At 47.2% G+C, this 17,867-nt stretch overlaps 1 protein-coding gene across 1 annotated transcript in view; it reads left to right on the forward strand.

Moving 5' to 3' along the window:
• ADAMTS17 (ADAM metallopeptidase with thrombospondin type 1 motif 17) overlaps positions 1-17,867 on the forward strand; it is a 392,337-nt gene that overhangs the window by 297,579 nt on the left and 76,891 nt on the right. Inside the window, exons 16-18 of the mRNA XM_061159720.1 lie at positions 4,606-4,686; positions 13,553-13,710; positions 16,828-16,987. Of these exons, the coding sequence (XP_061015703.1) occupies positions 4,606-4,686; positions 13,553-13,710; positions 16,828-16,987 (399 nt within the window). The remainder of the gene's footprint in view (positions 1-4,605; positions 4,687-13,552; positions 13,711-16,827; positions 16,988-17,867) is intronic.

Genomic DNA, 17,867 nt, shown 5'->3' on the forward strand with positions numbered 1-17,867 from the left:
TTAATTTCATTTGGAAATGTTTAACCCTAATGAATACAGATACAGTTAATTTTTGTATATTGATCTCATATCTTGCAACCAGCTGAACCTATTCTATCAGATTTTAATGGCTTCCCTAGTATTTTTCTATATATAAAGTCTTGAAATCTGCAGATAGAGATAATTTTACTTCTTCCTTTCCAATTTGGATGCCTTTTGAAAATCTTTTTCTTGCCTAATTGACAGAGAGAGAACTTTTAGTACAGTGTTGAATAGAAATGGCAAGAGCATTTCCTGAACATCCTTTTCTTCTTCCTGATCTTAAAGGGAAACCATGAAATATTTTACCATTAAGTTTGATGTTAGCTGTGGGGTTTTTATAAATGCTCTTTATCAGGCTGAGGAAGTTTCCTTTTATTCCTAGTTTGTTAAGTATTTTCATCATGGAATAGTATTAATTTTGCCAAGTGCTTTCTCTGTATCCATTGAAATGAAAAAGTGTTTTGTCCTTTTTCAGATAAATTACATTGGTTGATTTTTATATGTTGAACCAACCTTGAATTCCTAGGATAAATTATCTTTGATGATAGCATATAATCTCTTTTTATGTTGTTGAAATAGGTTGCTAGTATTTCATTGAGGGGTCTTGTGTGCATATTCATATATGATATAGCATATTTTCTAAAAGTGACAGTTTTGAAATAACCTTAATGTCCTAAATGACAATTTTTAAATGATCTAAATCAGTAGGGGAGTAGTTGCATAAGCTACATTGCAATTTAAATGAAAAATAAGGAGAGCTATACATACATGGATAGAAGACATAGCCTACTTTTCTTTAAAAAATGTGCTGTAATACAATACTCATAATGCTTTTCCTAACACTTATATAAAATATAGACAAATAAAACATATACTGTGTGATATTTTCATATTTATATTTGTGTAGACATTGGTATAAGCAATAAAATATCTGAATGAATATACATCAGAGTGATAGTGGCAGTTCCCACAGGGGATCGGAGTGGGATTTACCTGTATTAAAATTTTTATAATGGGGAAATACACATGCATGTTTCTGTAAATTTAAAATACATAAATGTTTACAAACATAAAAGTTAACTCACTGATACATATAAACCCATGTCTTAACAAATTTTACTGTAAACTAAAGGGAACTTCTGTTAGCCCACAACACAGTCCTACTATTACCACACAAACATAGAAGCAGTTGTTATGATTAAAACTGTGTCAGCTAAAAATTGGTAATAAATTTAGAAAGAGATTTAGTATAGGATCAGCACAGATATACTGCAGTGGGAAAAGGAGGAAAGGGACAAGAACAAATGACCAGTGTAAAGAAAAAAAAAACTCACCAGCAAAATATTACCAAGGAGAAGCTGAAAATTGTCATCAAACATTATTGCTGTAGATTCCAAACACTGATTAAGTAATAGCCTCAATGAAAGAAGAACTCATTGGTAAGACATGAGAGCTCAAGGAACAACCAGTGAAGCAACAGAGGGAAATGAAATGAGACTCAGCTGAGGAAAAGGGCAGAGGAAGAAAACGAGTGCATTACAGAAAGCACGTCTGCATGGATTCAAAGGAAAGGGGCACTGCTGAGAACACAGTGAGAAGCATGGACAGGACTGGGAAAAATAAGCAAAGGAAAATGGAAATAAAGAGTCAGAAGGGTAAGAAACTGAATGAGCATTCTGGAAGAAAAAGGGGGTCAAACATAAGTAATTGGTATCCCTGAAGAAAGAACACTAACATTGATTATATATATATAATCAATGGCAGAAGGAAATATTCTCCGGAGATCTTCACAACCCAGGAATCGAACCTGCATCTCCTGAATTTCAGGCAGACTCTTTACCACTGAGCCACCTGGGACATCCCATGGACAAAGGAGCCAGGCGGGCTGCAGTCCACAGGATCACAAAAGAGTCCACACGGCTTAGCAACTTAATAACAACAGATATATATATATATATATATATATATATATGTATATAAAGTATATTTTACTATATTACAATTCAGAAGCTATAATTTTCTTTGAGTCCATCTCAGAACAAACTTGAGGCAAGCAAGAATTTATTGGAAAAACTGAAAAAAGGACACATAGTGAACATTAAATTAGTTTTTAGGACTAAAACAACTGCAGGAATTATCTTAGAGTACAAAAGATAAATGTAAATTAACAGTGTAGGAGTGATTCAGTAAGTATTGAAGAGCAGTGTAAGAGACTGAAGGGCAGTGTATTAGGCTGATTTCCTCATCTTTTAATATCCAGAGATTAAAATAGTTTACAGCTGATAAGTCGTGTATTAGAAGCGTAAATGCAATTAAAGGTTTACAAGAAAACATCAGAATAAAAAAGAGATAACAATGAACTAAAATGGATGGATGAGGGAAACCAGAGCTTAGATCCTGCCCCACACACCATGGTAGCCCTGCGAAGCGTGACTGCCATTAAACCGCTCTGAGGTCTTTGTATTGTTTGGCAGAAAAAGAGTAGGATGATCTCACTAGATGCAAAAAAGCACTTGATTAACTTCAATACCTCTTCATAACAAAAGCTCTTAACAAACTAGGGGAAAAGAGGACTTCCCTAACCTGACAAATGATGCCGATCACATTCGCACTGCTGACATCATTTTCAGTGGGAAAGCTCCCTTCCTCCAACTTCATGAATAAAACAAGGATGTCACTATCTCATGTGGCCTACAGTGTGGTTTTGTAAGTTCCAGCCAGAATGGTGAAAGGAGAAGAAATCCAAGGGATAAAGATCAGAAAGGAAGAAACAAAACTGTCATTGGGGCATATTTCGGTTAGCAACATAGAAACCCAGCTAAAATACACAAATTATTATAAATGATAAATGTTAGAAAGACAGCCAACTATAGGATATATTGAGTTGGTCAAAAAGTTCATTTGCATTTTTATAGGAGTCTTTGACCAATCTAATATCTTATAGTATCAATATACTTTCTACTGTATCCTTTTATAACTTTAAAATTTTTCACTTTGGGTACACATTACCAAACAAAACTCTTAATTATTTTAAAGTTGTCCCTGATCTTTTAAAACTATATACAGTATTCTGCTGGCATAAAATGATGTGCGTATGTTTAGATGTATTAAAAGTTGCTGAAAAGGCTGGTCAGCAAAAATAAGGGTAATTTTCAATGTAGTATAGTTTGTTTTTAGTTCTTTCCCTTTTGTTGGCTTGAATTATCATATAGTATATTTATAATGAAAATTGAGCCATGTTTACTATGAGAAAATGAGGAAATAAACTCCTCAAAATAGATATTTCCATAATCTCTACTTACTTGGGCCCAAAAATTTCTCATTTTTAAAACTCCATGGCTGATTCTGATGATCACATTTGGGAACCACAGGGGTAGGATTTATCATCTAATTTGGGATCATCATCTAAATTGCTGAAGCAAATGTATATTACCTTGGTCTAAAACCCAAATGTAAACCAAAACCAAGTGATTACCAGCCCACATTTCAGAATCTCGCTATTATGTTGGGCTCATTAATTGACGCGGTTGCCCAGTTAACCAAGCTTTAGCCAGCCCCCGACTTCCTCCCTGGCAGCCTCAGTCATTTCCTTCCAGAACTTCACTAACCACCTGCCATGTTGGGCGTGTGTGGGGTCAGAGCGTGGGCGGAAGGCCCTGGCCTCTGAGGGACCCCATTATACTTGGAAATACTCAGGGAGGTGGATAGAAGTATACACGGCAGTGGCTGCAGCAAAGTCCAAAGGGCAGTGGAAGCAGGAAATGATACCCGATGATAAGGTGGTGGTTTTGCCATAGGGCAAGTAGCCCTGCTTCTGCCGTCATCCCATAGAACCAGGGACAAAGTACAGCAAAGATGGAAGGAACCCAGAAGATGATGTGGCGGGGACTTTTAGCACCCGTGCTCCAGGGCGGTGCTCTTCACACACAACTCCAGGCTCCGGTATACTAGGGCTGCTGCAAGCAAGTACCGTCCACAGGGAGGCATAAACAGGAGACACACACCGTCTCAGCTTGGGGGCTAGCAGTCTGAGATCAATTGTCGGCAGTGCTGGTTTCTCACGAAGGTGGGAGAGAATCTGTCTCATGCCTCTCTCTTCTGGTGTTTTGCTGGCAGTCTTCGGCTTGTAAGAGCCATCATCTTGATCTCCGCTTCATGATTACACAGAATTCTCCCTGTGTACATGTCTGTGTCCAGTCTTCCTCTTGTTATAATTGCACCAGTCATATAGGACTGGGGGCCCACCTTGCTCCAGTGTGACCTCGTCTTAACTAATTACATCTGCAACAGCCCTGTTTTCAAACAAGGTCACATTCTGAGGTCCTGGGGACTTCATCATATGGATTTGGGGGTGTGAGGGACCTAGTTCAACTCATAACACATGCAAATGGTGCTCTCTGGAATTTGGGCAGCCAGGATATTCTGGCCGTAGAAGAATGCTTCTAATTAGTTGGCTAGCTTGATTTCTCAGCACTCTGAGGTCACCATGGGGGCGGAGCAGTGGGTTTTGGTGGGGGGGTGCTGTGAGCCTCTAATGGTGGGTGGAGGTGTGTTGGTTCACCTGTGTGTTATCTGTCACTACAGGTTATATTGAAGCTGCCATCATTCCAGCTGGAGCTCGAAGGATTCGTGTGGTGGAGGATAAACCTGCCCACAGTTTTCTGGGTAAAACAAAAATGGTTTGACTCATAGTGTATGTTCTGAACATTGATTTGGACAATCAAGCTGCTCATTTGGTTCAGCAAAATGCTGACATGGTGCTCTCAGGCCGTTGATTTTAACTCATATTTTAGGTGTAGTGAGTAATCAGCATGTATCAAGCAGTTCTGTCATATTTGGCTGAAGTGCATCCACCTTGGCAACCCCAAGGCAGATGAGGGGAGGGGTGAACAGGAGCCACCAGCCTTGGACAGGAAGGCAGGTGACGGTAGAGTGAATGAAGGAAGTTGTGAGGAATTGGGGTAGCCTAAGTCCCCCAAAGTAAGCCCAGGAGAGCTCAGGCAGCCAGAGCCTGAGCAGTGAGGGTGCACACCCCAACTTGTGGGAGCTCCTATAGACTGTTGATGGCTCTAGAGGTGACTCCTTATCTGGAAAAAGAATAACTGCTCTGAGTCTAATGAAAACCCAAAAGAACACTTGTTTCGCTAAGTACTGTGTGCCCCAAATTCCCAGTGCCAAGTCCATGGATGTCAGACATGATTGCTCATCTTTCTGTAGAAGGATTAAGTTGCATTCCACACTGGTCTTCATTGCCTTTGACAGAGCTGACAGAACTGTGCTTAAAGCCCAAGGATTGTTCTGTTTAGCCCCTTCTTAGCCTCAGAAGATCCTCTGAGTGTGTCCTAAACTCAATTCTCAGGCTCTCCACGAGTCCCCGAAAAGTCCAGCTTGTGCTCAAGTACCAGGGTGGTCCTAGTGCTGAGCTGACACACAGCTGTTCTGAATGCCGCCACGCGCAGGGCCTGCCTCTGCCCTGAGTTCACTGGGATGGGCCGTGCTGTGCCCCCGTGCCCCCAGCCCTGCCCCTGCGTTCCTGTCTTGGGCTGGATTTCGCGCTGAAGGAGGCTCACCTCCTACCCAGGCACCCTTCTCAAGCATCCTCATGTTGTGTCTCCCTGTCTGTGTGGCGAGGTGCTATTTGAGATTTTTTTACATAAAATGTGATCTTTTTCTGGCTTCAAACTTAAGAATTAAGCTATTTTGGCTAAAATGAAGTTTACTCATGAAACGCTTTTATTTCAACCTTTATCCTGATTTTTAAAAACATGGCTTTGTCCACATTCCTTTCTTTGTAGATATAAAAGTATCTAAGTCTTTCTTTGAAATGGTCTCCACTTGAAAAACCCAAAGTCTGATGAGACGGACACAGACCAAACCTCTAGCAGGCAGGTGCAAGCGAAGACCACCATCCTATAGAGGAGTTGCGAACCACTGACAGACATGGAGATAGCCCTCTCACTCCTGACTTGGGAGTGGGTGCAGGAGCTCCTGTTTCTAAGTGCCTACACCAGGCTCTGGGCAGGCAGCCCCCGAGGGTCCCTACTGGGTCCCAGACAGCCCTGCCCCTACCAACTCTCTCACCTGCCGCCATCCACCTGTGTCCTGGAAGCCATAATGGACATTGCTCTTCCTGCTGCCAGCCTGGGCCTGCTGTCCCTCAGGTTGGCATCCACGTGGGTATTCATCAGCCCTGTGGTTTTTCCCATGCTGGTCTGGTCCAGCCTGGCACTCTTCTCTGCAGCCATCCCAGCTGTTGCTTTATAAATAGAGTGATGCCCGTAAATGCTTTCCAAAACAGGGCCTACACTGCTCTCAGCAGCTTTTTCAAAGTGACGGCCTTTTTACTAAATTCTCGAAGAATATCAGCCCCTTCTTTCTGCCCATCTAAAGAATTTTGGTCAACATTATCAGCATTTGTTTTGGGGCCCCATCACCCAGTGTCATGCCAAAAGTTAGCCTTGCCAACTGGTCCATTGGCCCTCCCCTACCTGGAAATGTTTCTGCTCCCCAGAAGCACTGGGCCTCTGGGAATCTGACATCACCTTTGACCTTTATCTTATTCAAAACTCATGATCCCAGTATCTCAGGTGCTGGCACAATTCCAAGGTCAGTTTCCTGGTCCTTCCATAAAGCACCAGTAGGTGCCCTGCAAGTAAGCTCCTCAGCTTCCTGTCTGCCCTTAAGACTTCCCAGCACCATTCCTCCAGCCCCAGGGATCTGGTAAAAGCAGGAACATGATCCTTATGTCTGCTTTTCTGTGTGATACAAGACTAGACAGAAGTGTGTCAGAATCCTTCAGATCCCTCAGCATCTGATTCCTGTAGTGAAGATGACTTTTCACTGGAACCTGTGTTAGGGCCAACAAGTAACACCTAGTGGATGCCACCGGGGAAGCCAGCTCTCATGGTGCTCCCTCTCTGTCCCTGATGCCGAGGACCACATCTTCCAATAACAACACTGGCACTGGCATCGTGCATCCCAATCATTGAGCTCTGCTCTGCTTTGAAGACCTGACCCCTGATCCCCCAAATATACCGGAGTATCGCTGTGCCTAATTCACTGAGGAGGAAACCAGGGCTCTGGGAGTTCAGCCGCTCATCCAAGCTCCTCTCCAGCTTGGCCTGCTGCAGTTCACGGAGGTGTCTGTCATAGCCAGAGATCGGGTGGGGGCGATTTTTCACCGGAGAACATGTTAAACCTGCCCGTTGCTACTGCTGTGATGTGTGCATTTCAGAGAAGCACGTGTCCATCTGAGGAGACAGGTTCAATGTCTCAGGATGAATCTCAGCTCCCTAGAAGCACTGGACCACCCTGGGAGGTTGGAGCCAGACTTTGCCACCTTATCTTATCTGCAAATCGAAGGTCCAGTGTTCCAAAGCTTGGTATATACACAAAGGAAATCTGAAGGTGGTCCATGCTTGATATGTTTCTAAAGTTAGTTCAGACAAGCCTCTTTTCCACCCAGGGCTGGGTGCTTTGGATATCAACCCTGTGTAACTTTGAATTGCTCTCCCATTTGCGGGAGCAGTTCCTGAAGAATTCACCCCACCTACCTTCAACCCACGCTGCCTGGCTTTCTGCTCGAAACCACCTGGAACAGGAAATGCCTCTGCAGTTTGCATCCATAGCTGAGAGGGGAGCTGGCAGAACTCCGAGTGGAAATAAAAGGAGCTGACTCAACGCCAGGATGAGAAGTAGGTTGAATGTGGGTCAAGTCTTCCAGTGGAATCTAGGAGGCAGAGAGACAGAAAGGAGCCCGGCTTCTTCACAGTGCTGGGCGAGAAGTGGGCATGCGGACAAGGTCTGACCTCCTCTGTCTGCCTCCAGGCCGTCCAGAGAGGAGCCCAGCCATCCCAGCAGGATTGCCCCCTCCCCAGGCCCCGGAAAGGCTCAGGATCTCCCGTGGTGCCCAGAAGTCCAGGGACATCGTGTCAATGTCTGCAGAGACAGGCGGGCTGGATGGAAATAGATGGTCCCCACGTGACCTCACATTTCAGGCCATTTTGAAGAGGTTTGGCTCTGCCGTGGTAGCAGAGGAAAGCATGTACTCATCTTCATCCCGCGAAAGTCTCTTCAGCTGTTGAAAGGCTTCTAGTAGCTCCTGAGCAAAACACACAAAAGCAAGTACTGCTGCATTTGGGGCAGGGTTTAAACATCCAGCTTCTGACTGAGGCAGGACCAGCAAGTGAAAATCTCCTCTCCAGCGAATCCAAACTTCTGACATTACGGATAGGATCACGTTGCTCTGGAATCCCCTTTGTTCCTAACTCCATTATTTCTTGACAGAGCAGAGCATTTGTGGGAGGCCTGGAGTGCTGCAGTCCATGGGGTCGCAAAGAGTCGGATACCACTGAGCGACTGAGCAACAACATAACAGCCCCTGTTGAGTTTCTCAGCCTAAAAATTCTAATTTCAAATGCAAATTCATCTCAAAATGCTTACAGATGAAGGGGACTTGCAAATACCATTGATGCCAAGGATTGAGAGGAACAGGAATTTCCGGAGCCCAAAACTTATTTAATTTTGGAGGGCTTCTTTAAGGAACAGAATGCATTTTGTATACGGCCTTGGAAAGGGCCCCATGAGGGGCCCTGGAGCTTCAACTCCCCTGGCTCATGCAAACCCTGCTCTGGAGAGCTCGCTCTGGGGGGCTGCTGCAGACGGGCCAGGAGCGACCCTCATGCCTGCCCTCTCTGGGGCTATCGTGGCCCCACAGGGTGGTTTTCTCATCGGACTCCACACTGAACCTGTCCCCTGTCAGTGATATTCAGATCTTGACATTCCAGCAGACTTTCTGAGGCTACAGTCTTACTCTTCTGAAAGGATGTCAGGTGCTAACACCCAGTTTTAGCAGGAAGTTCAGAATTCTGGTATGGACCATAGCAGCCTGCATATTTTGGATCTTGCTGCCTAAATGACTCACCTCAGAGTCAGTGGGCTTGCAGCGATCCCCATGATTCTTGGAACTGCTGGCCTCCTCCTTATAATTCTGCCTCTGAGTTTTCCTCCCGTGCAAAATACATGAAGGCTTGTCATCACCAGCCCACTGTCCCGAGAAAGGGTTGCCGTGTTCAGATGAGGGGGTCAAGTGGCAGTGGTAAAATTGGCTGCATTTCTGGAAGCTTCCGGCTGCTGTGCAGACAGCCACAGCAGAGCTTGGACTTGCAAAGCTTCTCCTTTCTGGGGCCATGAGAGCCCCCCCATACACACACCCCCTGAAGCTGTGACAGTGAGATTTTGCCAATTCAGCAGGCCAGGACCTCCAAAGCCCAGAGAGGCAACTTCAGAAGTTGTAAGAGTGCCCATCAGCAGGGTGTGGATGGGAAGGCTGATGGTTTGCGTCTCTTCCCAGCTCTGCATTCACAGAGCTCACATGGCTAACTGAAATCTGCCATGGGGGCGCCTTTACAGCTTGAGTAGTGACAAGCAGTGGAAGTCTAGGCTGCTTTCCCCAGAGAGCCTGTCCCCAGCACTGTGCCATCAGGCGTGTTCCCCCCACTCCTGCTCCTGGCCTTTCTGGAATCGCGAGAGAGCCACTACCTGCCTCTCTGCTTGCCCTCTGCCTTCCCTGGCCGCTTTCACCCGCTATGACCTCCCCCTCCCGGCCTGTGGACCGCCTACAGAAACATCTCCTCCCCTCACCCCTACCGCCCCGCAGGATCCTGCCCTCGTGGTGAGAGGGTGGTGCGTGCACAGCACCCACAGGCTCTGTCTGTTCCTCGGGGGACCCATGGCGGGCACCTCTGCCCACAGAAATGGGGCTTCCCCAGGCAGTGCCCACATCTCTGTGCAGCGTTTCTGTGGATGGGTTATAATTGGCTCCAGCTGTGCCCTCCTGCACTTTTTCCAGTTCTTCCCACTCTTGAACTCCCCGATGCTTGCCTTTTGGCACGAGGGTGGCGTGGTTTTCAGTTCATAATCCAGTAAGTCCTGTTAAAGCACCTTGGAAACAAGGCCAAGTAAGACAGAGCCACCTCACCCTGAACAAGTACTGGACAGGGCAGAGTCCCAGAGGGAGTTTAAGGCCTGGATGGAGTGTGCCTTCCTGAGTCTCAGAGGGTACTAAGCTGACATCAGTAAAGATCCTAGCATGACTTCTAGAAATCCATACTAGTCACTTTCTTTCTCAACCTGCCCTGCTTCTATCATGGTTAATGTTTTTAAAAAACCAACCTTATGCATGAGACAAGTGCTCAGGGCTGGTACACTGGGAAGACCCAGAGGGATCGGATGGGGAGGGATGTGGGAGGGGGGATCAGGATGGGGAACACATGTAAATCCATGGCTTATTCATGTCAATGTATGGCAAAAACCACTACAATATTGTAAAGTAATTAGCCTCCAATTAATAAAAATAAATGAAAAAATTAAAAAAAATAAAATTAAAAAAAAAAAAAACCCAACCTCCAAATGTGACATGTGAAAGCTAAACCCAGTTCTCAGTTTCTGAGTACTGACTTCAGGTACTGCTGGATCCAGGGGCTTAAAACGATGGGAAATGATGTCTGTATCCTGACATTCCTGTCCTGCCTCAGTGGACTGTAATCTGAGGGCCTCTTGCCACGTACTGGCAGACTCAGACTTAGATCGAGTCTCTGGGCAACTTTGGGAAAGAGAGCTGCTGCTTCCTAAGGTGAATGAAAGTGTTAGAATAGACTCTTCCTGTCCAGAGTTGGGTGGTGGACCCGCTCCTGGAGGTGAGGAGTTTAGGATTAGCCCCTCATGACTGGGGAAGAACACATCCCCAGAAGTTCCTCCGGGGGGTGTTACTTGCAAAAGGAGGGAAAGAGATGAGGGAGCAACACACGAGATGTTCACAGAAGCCCTAAAGTGGAGCATGGCCAGGCCCGGCCTGGGGCATTGAGTGCAGGAGCCGACTGGGGCACGAGCGCGGGCTGAGACGGGAGGGGCGGGCCGCCCCCAGTCTGCCTGGTCTCTGCGAGGGAAAGGGGCTCTGGGGCGGCCCCAGAGTGACGGTGGTCAGCACCCAGCTTCACAGAAACTCGCTCTGCTCATCTCTGATTCCAAGTCACAGAGATTCTCAACCCGCTCAAGCGTCCCCAGCCCAGTGACAATGACAGTAAGCCTCCCCCCTCCTCCACTTCTGCGGCCTCTCTCTGCCACCTCCTCTTGCTGCTCCACAAGGGCAGGGTGCCTCCCTCCCCACCCCCCGACTCTGCACAGAAACTGAGCTCATCAGGGAGCCAGGGAGCAAATCCCAGCTGCCAGGCGCTCCGGCCGCCTCTGCTCCCTGCCTTTCCTGCCGTCTCAGCTCTGGGCTCCCCCTCCAGAAGGCCTTCCCCAGCGGGCCCGGTCTCTGCCCACACGCATGCTTGAGCCCTGCACTGGCCTCTGTCTCAGAGCTTCCACAAGCGGCTCATGTTCATCTGTCATCTAGCCCACCTCGCTTTCAGACCCTGAGGTCCTCAGGGCAGGAGCTGTGTCTTCAGCACCAGCTACAAGGCCCTCAGAAAGAGGTAAGAAAACAATTGTCCAAACCTGCAGATGAATTGAAAGAGCAGTGAACACCCATGCACCCTTGGGCCAGAAGTACTTGTAGGTTGGTAGTTCACTGGAAGCTGTGGAAAACCACAGAGTTGGTTGTTTTTATGAGGATATGTAGAACATGTGGCATCACAGCGATCTGAGGTTGGAATGTGTTCTCTGGGAGAATATGACATTTGCACATTTTAGCGTCTGTCATAAAACTCTAGACTTGTGCTGTAACCTAACGAATGTGGGACCTTGGTCTGTTTAGGTTCAGGTCTCCACGTGACAATAGCTGTGTGACTTCAGGCAGGTTACTGAACCTCCCTGTGCCCCCATTTCCTCATCTGTGAGAAAGAAGGCAGTAATCCTTTACCTTAGAGTGCTGTTGGGAAGGTCAAATGGGTAAAAGCATATGGAGAATGTGCCCTTTATATGGGGACTTGCAGGTGGTGGCTAAGAAGAGAAAAATGAGCAGAAATTGTGAGTATCCCAACAGACTCGCTTCCTTCCAGTAGCCAGGAAATCCCAAGAGTCCGTAGAATTCTTTGAAGGGAAACATTGGGTTCTAAGTAGTGGAGCTTTCTCTTTTCAAAGCCATTCCTGGAGTCCTGTAATCCGCAGCCACGCTCACTGAGTGTGACCCCTCCTGGAAGCTGTCCTACTGGGAGGCGGCCCTACCCAGACCCCTTGGTTTCTCTTGGCGGTTCCTGTAAAGGCGGAGTGCTGAGCCTGCACCTCCCCCTCAGGGCAGGGGAGCCCGCTGGGACCACCGTGTCCTGCAGACCAGGAAGCAGAGGGCGGCACCCCCAGCTGCTTGTGGCCTGACCAGGGTCGGACCTATCAGGTCCTAACCCAGCCCAGGGCTCGTGGGCTCAGGCTTAACTGAAACTACTTGTGGGTTTCAATACTCATTATCCAAAACTGGTGGGCATTTTGTTTCTGACCTCATAAGCAAAGGGTGGGGAACCTGATTTCGCGGATTGTGGACTGTGCAGGGTTCAGGGGTGCTGGCAAAGAATGTGGCATTGGACTTGGGGTGCACGGAGAGTTTTATATTTTGAGTAACATAAAGACTTGGTATTGACTATTTTTATTTACCACCTTCTCTTACTTGTCAGAGTAGGTTTTATAATCATTGTTTACTTTCCTGAATAACAAAGCAAAACAAACCAAAAAAGCCCAGAATTTCACTGTAGAATGCTCTCTCATGAGAACCACATGACTCTAAAACCTAAGTGAGGAAAAAACAAAGAAATTACGGGTGAGCAGTCAGATGGTAATAAATACATGGCTTGTATGGAAAACCAAATCTTTGCTATGGCCAGTCAGCAGAATGTCAGTTCCAACACACTTCGAGAGAGCAAAGTGTGAACCTGGCAAAAGCCATAAAGCTGAGGGTGGGCGCAGCCCTGCCACTCACTTGGCATCAGCTGACTTACTGCCACGTCTGTCTGTAAGCAACTCTGGGTGAGAGACTCCCGTCTTTAGTACAAGGACACTTGCTTCTTGAAGGAGCATCTACTTCACTCATCTGGGGCTATCAGATCCCTAAGGGACACTACAGTTAGGCTGCCCTCTAAAAAGCCCCAGGTAGGTAAGAGTGAAATGAATGAATTTTGCTAAAGCTGCAAAACCTGTTTTGGAGACTTGGACATGTGGAAATAGAATCCATTCATCCGGCAGAAAACCCCCTACTCTGTAAGCCTAGCGAAATGCGATAGGGCTGTGTGTGGCTGTCTGCATCCTCTGGCACACCTCCCGACACCCCCTCTGTGTGAGCCGATTCTGAGACACCAGCCCACGCTCTGAGGCGCAGGAGTCGAGGCAGCTCTCACTCAGGGACCTGGGGTCGGGAGCTGCTCTCTGCCTGTGAGCCAGCCTTCTGTTCTCAGAGAAAGCTCCCTTCCCCTCAAGGCAGGCCTCCCTCTTCTGCCCTGTGGAGGCGGAGCATGAGACCTCCGACCCACCCTTCAAGACACGCTGACTCCCTTCAAAGACAGGCTGACTCCCCCAATTCTGTGGTGTTCCATTTTCTTTCTAGCTCTCAAGGACTCCAGTAAGAGATCCATCAACAGTGACTGGAAGATAGAGCTCCCCGGAGAGTTCCAGATTGCAGGCACAACCGTCCGCTACGTTCGAAGGGGCCTGTGGGAGAAAATTTCTGCCAAGGGACCAACCAAAATGCCACTGCATCTGATGGTATTTGCTGTGCGTTTGTATTTGTCCTGAGTCGGCTGGGTCCGAGAGGTCTACCAGTTGACTTCTTCCCTGGGGCCCTATGGGAGGAGGCATGCTTGGTTCTTGGTGGTTTACCTGGCCACCTGCTGCTCAAGTCTCTCTCTTGGTCTTTTCCTTGTGTAATCCTTTTCGCTACATGCTTCAAAATGCTGCCCTCTCAAAATTTTGCCTTGGCTTTTTACTGGCAGAACTCCCATCTTTTTCAAAAGGAACCGCCTCCAGGATGGAAATGCTTAGTCATGTGGCCGCCGGGGAGACCTGGCATCATTAAGCAGACAGTCCCACTCAAAGTCTGTTTTAGTATCAGGTGGCTTAGATTTGCCCCACGGTTTGTATAATTACATCGGAAACTACCTTTTGAAAACAAACTGTTGACTCTGTTTCCAAACCGACACCACTCAGGTTTTCCAGGCTCAGCTTGCAACAAGCCTTCAGGAATTGAGACAGAAACAAATTCTACTGGACTATTTGCTCCCCAGACGGTCTCAGGAAATCTGTGGAGTTGGGCCAGATCAGGGCACTCTGGTCTTACGTGTTGTCTCAGGAAGGACCCCATGCAAACCACTGAAATGTTTGGTTATACTGCCTTTTAAGACTATGAAAGATCTCCAGGGAAAAGAATGCCACCATTGCCTTCTCAGGGTTCAGGAGTTCTTGTGGCTAACTTGTGATAGCTCATAATTATTGATTCCATGTCTCCTTCCAAAGAATGGGAATTGTGACAGCTTGTGTGTATGTAATCAAAGCACAGTTTGTCCTCCATGCCGCCCGAAGTCTCTACTTGGAATTTCTTATCATCCCCATTAATTTGTGGTTTCTGGCAGCTGGCATCTGTTTAAGATTAGGTGATACCCAAGAGATTCCCAGGCCACCTCTCAGTAAGAATCTCCTGAGGAGACCAGCTCTGCAAGTGAGCAGAGATATCTCCCACAATGGCCCTAAGCCTGTTACAATTTCCAATAAGAGCAAAGGGAGCTAGTTCCCATGGCTGACATAGTGCAAAAATCCACACACTAAAGCTACTGCAGATATACACTTAAAAGTTGATTTTTGGGACCTAAGAGCCTGTGCACACTTAATGCACTCAGTTGTGTCTGACTTGTGACTCCGTGGACTGTAGCCCGCCAGGCTCCTCTGTCCATGGGATTTTCCAGGCAAGAATGCTGGAGTGGGTTGCCATTTCCTCTTCCAGAGGATCTTCCTGATCCAGGGGTTGAATCCACATCTGCCATGTCACCTGCATGGCAGGCAGATTCTTTACCCGCTGAGCCACTGGGAAAGCCTGTACCCAAGCCATTTCTCTGCGATTAGATTGTTTCCTAATCTAAGTCACTGGAACATGTCCTCCTGTCCTGAGTTAAAAGCAGTCATTCAGAGGGACTAAAAGAGGAAGTGAAAGACAAGATAAAACCCAAGATAGCAGTATCACCTGTGAGCACATGAAGTTGCTTTTCTAGCAAACACCAAGATGGGTCTATTTCCCTTCTTTCCCCAAAGCTTGCATAAACTGTGAGTGAATTGTCAGCCCATTAAAGCAAATGCACAGCCTGGATTCATTCAGACCATGATAAACAAAACTCAGGGAATGCAACAACTGCCACAGCTGAAGTTCCTGCCTTCTTGAACATTAATCACTTTTCTCTCTTGAAATATGATTGCTAGTTACTTCCAGTTTTTAAACCTAGATGAGAGGAGCCTGTCTTCCTCTGAAGGGAAATCCATTGTCCCCTAACTGAGGTGTGCTCATTGCTTGCGAGGTCAGGAGCACCCATAGAGCCACGGGGACCTGCATTTGAAACCAATTATGTACATGCACACACAAATTATACGTGGCTACAAAATTGCATGAAATTGGTTTCATATGGATTCTCAATTCACCAGTCTTATTCCCATACTGAGATAATAAAGATCTCTTTTAAAGAGTTTTTTTTTTTTTTTTTTTTAAACTGGAGGCATTTTTCCAAATGTATTACTGCAAGTCTATTTCTTGGAGAAGTGGATGTTTATTCAGTTTGGGCTGCTCTTAGCACCCCACCCCCACCCTACAACTCCAGCCTTAGGAGGGCTGGGAGATGCTTGGGCGGGAGGGCGACTCCTGTTGTCTGGCATACTGTCCACCTGGCCTCCCCCAGGTCAGATGGAGCACCTTCTGCCTCCAACTCCCGCTGACCGGCTCTCCCAGAACCCCAGCCTGGAAGCGAAGTTGCTGGCTGCATAGACCCAGGAGTGCCACCCGGTTCCAAGCCTGGGCTGAAGATGTGCCACCAACAGCCAGGCCATTTGAAGCTCCCACAAAAGAGCTTGTTTTGCACCACTAAGTACACAGAGAGAAATAAAGCCAATAGAGCACCCCTGTGCTTACAAGGCTTGTCAAATGCATTACCAAACTAAGAGAAGGCCCCTCCACCTGCCCACTTGCTAGGATTTCAGACCCCAGGGTCCCCAAGCTGCAGGATTGTGGCTCCCCCACGCCTCACTCCCAGCTTTAAGCCCTGTGTCAGGCCTGTGCCACCCTGTGGGCCTTATCATGATCCTGCCTCCCATGGTACAGGAAGGCTCCTGCATCCTTGACAGGCATCCACGAGGTTCCCTTGTAGGGGCTGTGTTTAACCTGGAGCCTGCCTTACCCATGGCAGTGACTGGTGCTCGGGGAGTGAAGAGTGGCGTTTATTTTCAGAGGAGCCACCCTACTTGTTCAGATGCCTGTTTAGAAAAAGCATTACATTTGTGTCTTTCTCACCCACAAGGGCAGTTTCATGGGTGATTACATGGAGCATGTAAAGTGCAGTTGGAGCACTCAGACTGGCTTATCCCCAAATCCCTCATCTAAACCAATCCTCTCTCCAGTGGAAAAGAGGACCGATGGTTTACATATGCTCCAGCCCCCAAGTTGAGTATCTGTGGAAACCAAAACTGAAATAAAGGAGTGCCCCTGGAATGAACCTGTTTTGAAACCCCCAAAAGAATGGGCTACCCCTGGTGGGAAGACAGCCACAACACGGCTTGGCTTGCAAGCTCAGCAATCCTTGGGCTCTTGCTCTGTCTCACAGTGGCCTTTTATTTTTGCTGCTGATGCAGGTGTTGTTATTTCATGACCAAAATTACGGAATTCATTATGAATACACCATTCCTGTAAACTACACCACTGAAAACCAAAGCGAACCAGAAAAACCCCAGGACTCCTTGTTCATCTGGACCCACAGCGGCTGGGAAGGGTGCAGTGTGCAGTGTGGTGGAGGTGAGCAGCAGGGTTGGGGCTCACTGGGTGTGGGGTTTTACCAAACAGAGGAGAAGTGAATTCAGGGGACTCCGTGGCAAGTGCACATTGACTGGGAAAGGCTGACCATGTAAGTAACTTGTATTTCTGTAGAATGTACCTGCATCCTGCTGCAAATTTCTCTGGGCAGGGTCTTCTTCCAAACTCCTCCAGGCTGAAGTTGCATCCACGTGGCTGCTTTGCCTACAGCCTTTGATGCTGATCAGAGTGGAGGTTTGGCTATGTCACAAGTGTGACAGGTGACCCTGGGAGTACACAGAACAGAACATCATAGTCATTACTGTGTTGTTTAGGAGGAGTGAAGGGAAGCATTCTGAACTCTTAGCCAACAGCACCCTGACGAGACACAGAGCAGGGTCTTGGGATGGATGCAAGTTGGGTAAATGTTGATGGACAGAGTTAGGACAGAAGGTTGACCTGGACCCTGGAATGCCAACCCAGAGGGTGGGCTGGCAGGTGAGATGTGGGCATGGCACTGGTCCTGCAGGGCTGGTGGCACCAAACTTCCTCCAAGCCAACTTGCTGCAAACTCAGCATGGCCCCAACACAAGAGTTAGCAGGCTTACTGGCTGGGGGTAAGGGGTGCTGTTCTGCTGTTCTCACTATCACAACCTTTTATGGCATCAATGACTCCGAGCTCCCTGACCTGCAGCCCAATCCAAAATCTGGCTTGAGGCATCTCTGTGCTTTCTATGCTCACTCAAGTTCAGTGCTCTACCATGACAAATCCCCCAGAAGACAAGCTGAGGAGTGTAGGATCCACATAGTTGTGCTTGACTTTCTGTTAATCTTTTATTATAATATAGCTAACATAAAGTATTAACCCCTACCAGGTTCTGTT

The sequence above is a fragment of the Dama dama genome, chromosome 13 (assembly GCF_033118175.1).
Source record: "Dama dama isolate Ldn47 chromosome 13, ASM3311817v1, whole genome shotgun sequence".
In the NCBI taxonomy this organism is placed as follows: Eukaryota; Metazoa; Chordata; class Mammalia; order Artiodactyla; family Cervidae; genus Dama; species Dama dama.